Source organism: Hippocampus bargibanti, linkage group LG19 (assembly GCF_051943395.1).
Source record: "Hippocampus bargibanti isolate YZ-2025 linkage group LG19, ASM5194339v1, whole genome shotgun sequence".
Lineage (NCBI taxonomy): Eukaryota > Metazoa > Chordata > Actinopteri > Syngnathiformes > Syngnathidae > Hippocampus > Hippocampus bargibanti.
The window spans coordinates 201,175-209,797 of NC_142752.1; the positions used below are offsets into that span (position 1 = coordinate 201,175).

Here is an 8,623-nt window from a genome sequence, read left to right on the forward strand (position 1 = left end):
TGGACGCCGTTCGGCCTACCGGGATGCGTTCAGGGACGGACCGGTTTCTATCGTTTCGAACAAAAAAAAAAAAGTTGTGACATTTTGTGCCATTTTGAAGTGAATGGCGCCGAGACGCGCCGGCTCGGTTCGGATGGAGTCCTCGAAGCAAGTCAAGTGAACCCAACCGGTATTTTATTGAATAAAAGCCCAAACGCAAAATGACGAAATGCACAGTCCTTGAAGAGAAAACAAAACCCGTGACAGACGCCTTCACCAGTTTCGAAGCGACCCACTCCCTCATAAACGCATAGAAGCGCCCCTCCAAAGTATCACGCAGAAAAGGAAATCAGGAAATCAGAAAATCAGGAAATCAGGAGGCTGTGCAATGACAGGAAAATGGCGAGCGTCGCTTGTCGATGTCAGCTGCTCCATTGAGTGTCAATCCTGGTGGGCAAAGCAAGTGCTTCAACGTACTCCTCCGTGCAGGCAAACTTACCAACTTTGGCCATTTTAGATGAGGACCGGATCACAATATGGAATAGCTCAAACGTGGAAACCTCATTTATATCAACAACGATAAACCCATGTTGCCCCCCCCCCCCCCCCATCCAAAAAAAAAAAAAAAAAAAAACTCATGATATTGAAGCAAATGAAGAACCTCGGCATAAAAACTAAAGCAGACCTTCAAATAGCCTTCACTTGATCTGGTGGGTTTCCTGGCCGACATAGTCACGGCATGGGGTGGGGGGGCAACCTGAACATTGGAACAGTACAGACCCTTGGCGCATCTCCCCGTAACAGCGCTTATCATCTTACAAAGTGTCAAACAAATCAGGTCTGGTTGTTGAAAAAAAACAAACAAACAAACGCATGTTGCCCGGCCATTGTTTTTGTCTGGCAGCTGCGAACATTGGAATTCGAGACCCCCCCCCCCCCCCGCCCCCTCCTAAAACTTCCCTGGCCGTCCGTCCGAGGAGGACGGATGGTCGGACACGGGCAGCCGAGCCGAACCGAACGACGGCCAACGCCGGCCGCCTCCTCTATTCGATCAACTTCTTGGCCTTGAAGAAGCGGCGCAGGTAGAAGACCTGCCAGGCGGCCAGCCCGACCAGGCAGCACATGGAGAAGATGCTGAAGTAGAGCACCCGCGTGTTGGTGGACTCTGTTGGGAAGGGGCCAAGGCGGGTCAACGTCTCATCTACGAGCTTTCGGAGCCTTCGTCGCGGCAAATTTACCGTTGGTGTCCCTCATCTCCTCCTCGCGCTTCTTCATGTAGGCAAAGTCGTTGACGATGGACTCCGAGAGGTCCTCCAGCCTCCGCAGTTCCACTTCCAGAGGCTTCAGCTTCTCCACCTTGGCGATCTGGACTCAGGTGGCGCAAGGCAAAAGGCGTTAGAGCCCGCTCAAAATGGCTCCTTACGAGTTTGGATCGCCAAAGAACGAACGAAGGAGCCCTCAATAGATGTCCCCATTTGCAAGAAAATCGCTGCCGGGCTAAATAGAAGACGAGCTTTCCCAAGTTCTGGTCAAATCCACGCCGGCGGGAAAAGACTGCGCTTTCGCACACGTCTTCCATCGCCAGCCATCACCCGACTGAGGTGTCGTCGCTCTCCCGTCAAAGGCTCAACGGGCGCAACGAGCCTCAGCATTTTCGCCGGCTGCTTTTGACCACGTGCGGCGTGAGAACGCACAATATGGCGGTTAGGTAAGAGGCCCGCGATGCGGCTCAGGAGCTTTCAGCCACTCGGGCGTCCCCCAACCCTCAAAGATGGATCAAGTGTACCTCCTCATAGTTCTTGGCCTCCACGCCGTGCTTCATGTCCAGGTTGACCAACTGGTCCGGCACTCTTCCGGTTCCTTGACAACACATCAATATCGGCACGCTCCCATTTTAAGAGTTGGCCTTGCGTCGAAGGGCTTCAAACATATTTGACAATAAAGCTGACTTTGAAACTTACCCATGGGGGACTTGCTCTCAAAGCACACCTCGAACATTTCATAGTCCTCCGTGGTGAAGGCAAACTTGCCTTTGGTGGCGTCATCTTTGCTGTAAAGCAAATGACTGGCGGAATCGGTGATCTAAGACAAGGAGAGAGCATTTTGGCATCGGACGCGTACAACGAAGCAACTAGCAAGTGGGCGACGAGCCGCGCACGGGTTACTTAGCATCTTCTCCCGATCGGGAGCCGCTGCCGCTTGGCTACTTTCTGCCGACGACGGCTCGAAGACGCCAGTGGCGTCACGAGTCGACCGAGACAAGAATGTGGTGGATTTTACACAAAGCGTTTTCTTTCTTTACCGTCGCTTACGCTCCCAGATGGTTGACACGCTGACGCGAGCGGCCGCCATTTGGGCGCTGGGACGTTAAGAGTGACGTGGAGGAAATTGGACTTCCTGACTGCGCGTCGGAATATTCGCATCAAAAGGCGCCTTTGGCCAAGCCGGCCTCAAGCCGGCCTCGAGCGGCCTCGAGTCCAAGCGGCGGTTGATGTCGGTCGGCAGGCGCCGCGAGCCGATTTCAACCAGGAAGTTGGCCGCCAGTCAAGTCGGCGCGGATGGCAGGAAGGCCCTCGCTTCAAACGGAACTCGGGAGCGTCCGAGCGGGGACTGATCGCGATCGCGAGACGACGAGGAAGCTTCGGCGGACGCGCGGCCTTCGCCTTAGCCGGCTGCTTAAAGGGGGGGGGGGGGGGCGGCTCACCTTCAGGTTGGTTTTGGTGTTGGCCTGTTCGCTTATCTCGTACTCCCCGGTGACCAGGACGTCCTTGTGGATCTCCTCCCGCAGGCACTTCCTCGAGTTGACCGGCAGGAAGAAGGAGATGGCGGACGACGGGTCGACGAGAAGCGGGATGAGCAGAAGCGCCGCGAAGCGAGCCATGGCCGAGCCTTTCTGCGAGAGTCCAACCGACCAACCAGCCGCCGCCAGCTCGTCCGCTTCACAAATGACTTCTTCGGCCGCGGGATTCCAGTTTGCGCGACGCTGCGGCGGCGCCGGCAGGTCGACGAGGGAACTGCACGCGCACGTCACGGTCTGCAACGCGACTGAAAACGTACCGCGCTCACACACACACACACACACACACACACACACACACACACACACACACACACACACACACACACACACACACACACACACACACACACACACACACACACACACACACACACACACACACACACACACACACTAACGATCGTCACAAAATAACACCATCTCATCAATACATTACAAAGGTTGGACGAAACACAAAACAAAAATAATGGAACTGTTTTTTTTTTCCTCCCCCAGATTTTCATTTCAAAAGGCGAAATGTGACTGATCGAGCAGAGCGGCTCAAATGGACTTGAACGGAATCAACCATTGAGCACAAGCAATACAATTGAATCTTTTGATGACGATGTCAGTGTTTTCCGTTGATCCGGCCAGCTTGTTTGTTGTTATTTCAAGCCAAGCTTCATCGGGTTAGTGCGTGTGGCGGAAGTTACTCGGGGTCTCGGCCATTTTCTCCATCCGCTCGAAATGTTTGGCTCGACGCGGCGCAACGGCAGCCGCTGACCATTTCCGACATCCGACGTGCTGACGAGAGCGTTTGGACGCGTCGGCGGACACGGCGCCGTTTCGAGCATCCTCGCCATCAGATTAGCGGCCGGCCGGTTTCCAGGGAGACGTCGTCGCTCCGGGCCAGGCGGGGAGGGGGACGCCGAGCGGGCCAGTCCGGCGCGACGACCGCCATCATTGGACGGAGAAATCCCCGCGGCGCGGCGGCTCCGTGCGTCAAATGCTTTCTAAGAATAGCAGCCTCCTCGCCGGCGCGCGCGCGCGGCCTTTTTCAACCGCCGCGGACTTCAAGTCCGGCGCCTGCGGGGGGGAAAAAGGCCATTGGAAAAGGTCAGCAAAATGCGCGCGTGCCACTTCAGAAGCGTACATACTCGTTGTTATTTTGTGGTCACGGCGCAAGTGCGGTCGACGCGGGCGAGGCCCGCTCCCTTGGTCGCTGGCCAAAGAGTACATTTCCACGCGCCGCTCAATTCAGAAGGCGGAGGCGGCGACGCGACCTATTTTGCGTGAGCGCAAAGATAAGAATTGCAGGAATGTAGGCGGCTGACGCGAGGCGGCGCCGCGCCTTACCCCCCCCCCCCCTCCCAGGCCAAAGGCTGGCACATTCTTCTCACAACTTGTGCTGAGGTAATAAACGTAGCGTGCGACTTTTCCAGCTGTGCCTGCCGCTGGTGCGTCTTCCATGTTGCATGGCGTGCGGGTCATTTTGGTCAGCATTCAGTCTAGCATCATCATCATCATCAGGATCTTCATCAAGATCTTCATCAGCCGCCCCTCCCTGCATGGCCCGGGTTGCCTCCCTCCGCCTTTTGGCGTCACTTGATCACCGATGACGCTGACGCGATGAGGGAGCAGCTGCTATTTCTGCCGCTATCGCCAAACCCTCGCGGAGGGAGGTCCGACTTGACGCTTATTCGCCACGTGGCAGCTTTGTTTTGCATCCAGCTCTTCCACGACGGCTAATATATGGCGGTTGCCCGAGTGCACGGCCGCCAAAAGGCGAACTCCGCCGCGGCGGTGTCATTTGTGGAACTTTCCACGCCAGCCGCGCGCACCGACGATAAGTGGGCGCGCGCGATGTCATCACATCGATGGCGCACGTCCAATAATGTCCGCGAACACGCCTTGTTGGGCAAGGCGCCTGGCACTGAACGAAAAGGGCCTGGCGCGAACGGAGCGACTGAACGCTCGTCACGCAGACGGGAAGGTTGGCGAGCAGGGCGCGTGACGTCATTTTCAAGCGACTTCGATCCGCCTGCTGCCGCAAGTCTCCAAATGAGAGGCGCAAAGTCGAGGTGGACTAGATAGAAAGCAAGTCATCTAATAAATAGCGTGACAAAAAAAGTCGCTCACCGGCGAAGCGCCCCTCAAATGTCACCACGGCAACCCGGAGAAAGCTTTTCCAACGCGTTTTCTTCTGCCAACAATGGCTGACGGCCGAGAGAACTTGACGAAGGTTGCCGTGCCGTCGAAGAGCTGGCGCGTGACGACACGCTTTCCCGAATGAGCTTTTGGCGTCGTCGAGACGCCAAAGCGGCGACGCTTTGGGTTCCTCCGCGTCGCCTTTCCCCCTCAAAATCGCCCAATTGCCAGCCGGAGTTCCGTTTCCTTGGGAAGCCCCAATAAAAGGGGAGCGCGCGGCCGGGGCAAAGCAAGAAGGCGTCGCGTCGCGTTCGAAAGCCTCGGCGGGCCGCGGCCGGCGAACTCCTTCCGAGTCCCCGTTTGGGCACGGAAGACGACGTCATCATCGCGCGCCCGGCGAGCGCGAAGAAAAACGATGCCGACGTCAGAGCCCGCGCGATGGGAGCAAAGTGAGAAAGAAAAAGACTCCAGCGAACATTTTCACGGTCGTTTTTCCAAAAGTGAGCAAGAGGTCCATTTTGACGTAGCGACAAGATTTAATCCAAGCTTTCCAACGTTTTCTTTTTGCGGCCAATTTCCAATCAATTAAATTCCGTCGTGAGCAAATCGCGGACTTCTGTGACTGTAAAATGACCTTGAGAGTTTTGAAAGGTGCTTACAAATGACATGTATTATTATTGAAATAAAATGTATTATTGGCATATTAAGATTATTATATGATGTGCTCGTTACTTCTGGGTTGAGTGAGCGCTGGCGCGTGTGGCTGCCGCTGCTCACCCGCAGAAAAACTTAATCTGTGACTGTAAAGTGTCCTTGAGAGTTTTGAATGTCGCTTATAAATGAAATGCATTGTTGTTATTAATATTATGAGAGAGAACAAACGCCAATGGAGCAAAGGGGGGCAATTGAAACATTTTATTTCCATCTATAGACTCACGCGCACACGCATTCACATTGACCAGTTTTGTTCACTCTTGTGGTAAAAAAATAAATCTCTTAAATTAGAAGACAAGAAATACAACTTGTGTTGTTTTCACGGAAAACTTTCCTCAACATGATAAAGTTCAGAACAGACCACCTGGGCCAAAGGCTCAACATGGCGGGGGGGGGGGGGGGGGGGGGGGGGGTTCCTCACATTCGCTCGACTGGTGAGCTCCTCAAAGTGGAGAACAATGACGCCGATGACTCTGCTAGCACCTTTCAAAAGGAAGTCAAAAGTGGTCGTCAGAGCGGAAGCGTGGCACAAGGCTTCCAGAAGAAGCGTCCATAACCCCGTCATCCCTCGTGGAAGCGGCCGTCCTCTTAAAGGGCCAGCAAGGTGGGCGAGTGCAGCGAGTGCAGCGAATCAAACGAATGCTCGTTGCCGGCGCCGCCGGGGAAGGTGAAGACGAAGGACGAGTCCAAGGCGCCGGCCGCCGGCGTGCACGCGACCACCGGCGTGCACAGCGGCGGCTCAAAGTCGCCGGCGGTCACCGACGGGCGCAGCCGCTCCCAGTCCTGCGCGGCCGACGGCGAGGCCGCCAGGTCCGCCGCCGCCTCGGGCACCGAGCGCTCCATCTCCGTCTTGCTCAGCAGGTACAGGGACTCCTCCAGCACCGAGGCGTCCAGCTCGAAGAGCGAGCCGGGCGCCGAGACGGCGGGCTCCCAATCCGGCTCGGCGGGGACTTTGCAGAGCGGCCGGTGGGCCGCCAGGATGAACTCCAGACGTTCCTTCTCCTTCAGGAGGTCGGCGACGTCCTTCTGAAGGCCCGACTTCTCGTCCTCCAGCTGATCCGTTTCCTGAGCGGACAAAACCGGCGCCGTCAAGGCCGAGTCGCGGCGGGACCCGAACCGAGTCGAGGGGGGGCGGGGCTGGAGGTACTCACCGCCTGCAGCGTGTCGGTCAGTTCCCGTCTGCGGTTGCGGCATTTGGCGGCCGCCTGCTTGTTTCTCTCCCGGCGGATTTTCCTCTTTGCTTCCTCTTCGGGCGAAACCTGAAAAAGGCAGCGAGAGCCACGTTGACTCGGGCGCTCCCGCCGCAAAGAAGAGCCCCGCCGGGGCTTTTTCTTTCGAGACATTCACCTGCTCCGCGCGGCCTCTTTTGGCGGCGCCGCGCGGGCGCCGCGCCGACGGCCCGGCGGCGCCCCCGGGGTAGGCGGGGCTGGGCCCGGACGGCGAGGGGGCCGCCGAGGAGGTCAGCGGCTGCACCAGCCACTGAAGGTCGGGGCTGCCGGAGATGGCCGTCACCGTGGGGACGAACGAGGCACTCGCGTTGGTCAGCTCCGTGAAGTCCTGCACATAGAGAGGAGGGGGGGGGCGAGGGGCATCAGCACAAATCCAAGAGGATGAATGGAGGGGGCGGGGGGGTTGCTATTTTTGCCACCCAAATCATTGACATTTTATTGCTTTGCTCTCCATTATCTCGATTTCAAAACAGTTCAGCCCCCCCCCCCCCTCCCCCCAAATGAGTGGCAAAGTTCAAGAAAAGTGTCACGTGACGATTCAACGCAAATGCGCTGCGATTCTTCCACGGGGCAAAACACGAAGCCAAATCGGTCACGAGGGACACAAACGGGGTCCCTCTCGGTCTGACGCCGAAGCCTACCTGAGACCGCTGCGGCGAGCCCGAGCTGGAGTAGGACCCGGATGGCGACGCTCGGTAGTAGGCGGCCGGCGACGCGGTGCCGCACCGGGACGACGAGTCGCACTCCGGCTTGAACGCGTTGAACATCATCGCCGAGACTTTGGAAAACGCGAGGAAATCCCTGGCGTCAAAGGTTTGCGCGGCTAAAATAGAGCAAGTCGATGGGAAAAAAAGCTCCAAAAGGCCGTCGCGCTTCGTCTACGAAGGTAGAAAAACCGCGAGTGAAGTGGACTGACGGCGGAGTCGGCGGGCGGCTTTTTATAGGGAGCGGATGACGTAGGCGGCGGCGGGGGAGTGGCCGGGGAGGGGAGACACCCGCAGAAACCGCAGAAACGGGGAGGCAGAAAACCGCAAGAAACCGTAAGAAAACGTCCGTTTTTCAGCCCGCACCGCGACGCCTTCGACAAAAGCGCCGACGTTCGAAAGAGTCGAGATGGAACGAGGTGCTCGGCGACGTTCGGGCTCGAAAAAGGACATTTGAGCGTCGCTGCGCCTCCCGCTTCCAGGAATGGAAGATTCCACCGCGGGATCCCCGAGCGCGTCATTTTCCAAATATGGCGCATCCTGTAAAAGGGGGCGGGCTCTGCTGGGAAAGCCGACAGCGCGGCGACTTGACGTTACGTAAGACAACAAACACTCACACGCTTGTCGTTGGGAGAGAAAACTCCTCAAGAAGCAAAGCGAATGGCAAAAGAACACGCACGCACGCGCGTGCGCGCACCTTTTGTTGCCTTCCCAACCCCAAATGTGGAGTCTTCATGAATAATAATTGTCATCCGGCCAGGGACGGACGTTTAAAAAATGAGCCACAAGCTACGACGAGTTTACGAAGAGCTTCCGAAGAGCTTGAAAGGTGGAGATTGGCGATGTGCACTCCAAACTAACCGGCATACTTTGAAGGCCCGCAATTGGAACACCGCGAACCGCCTCAAAGAAACAAGAGTCTATTTCATCGCTGATTTGAAAATGTCCCTTGGGCGAGGGAATGAAGAAATGCTGCGCTCGACAAAAGCAAACGCTTGGCGAAAGAGTCAACGTAGCCGCCATTTTCTGCACATGATAAAGAATGTGTCTGGTAATATTGGATTATTATA

At 56.6% G+C, this 8,623-nt stretch overlaps 2 protein-coding genes across 2 annotated transcripts; both read right to left on the reverse strand.

The window, feature by feature from the left end:
* Window positions 1-152: 152 nt before the first annotated feature.
* On the reverse strand, window positions 153-3,005 carry tmed10 (transmembrane p24 trafficking protein 10). Its single transcript, XM_089021851.1, has 5 exons — window positions 2,684-3,005; window positions 1,941-2,061; window positions 1,766-1,839; window positions 1,218-1,344; window positions 153-1,144 (listed from the first exon to the last, which is right to left on the reverse strand). The coding sequence occupies exons 1-5, from the start codon at window positions 2,858-2,860 to the stop codon at window positions 1,023-1,025; spliced, it is 621 nt and encodes a 206-aa protein (XP_088877977.1). The 5' UTR covers window positions 2,861-3,005; the 3' UTR covers window positions 153-1,022.
* A 2,801-nt stretch (window positions 3,006-5,806) lies between these two features.
* On the reverse strand, window positions 5,807-7,811 carry fosab (Fos proto-oncogene, AP-1 transcription factor subunit b). Its single transcript, XM_089021845.1, has 4 exons — window positions 7,491-7,811; window positions 6,968-7,177; window positions 6,772-6,879; window positions 5,807-6,685 (listed from the first exon to the last, which is right to left on the reverse strand). Exons 1-4 carry the CDS (start codon window positions 7,617-7,619, stop codon window positions 6,209-6,211), a joined length of 924 nt encoding a protein of 307 aa, XP_088877971.1. The 5' UTR covers window positions 7,620-7,811; the 3' UTR covers window positions 5,807-6,208.
* Between the last annotated feature and the right edge of the window lie 812 nt (window positions 7,812-8,623).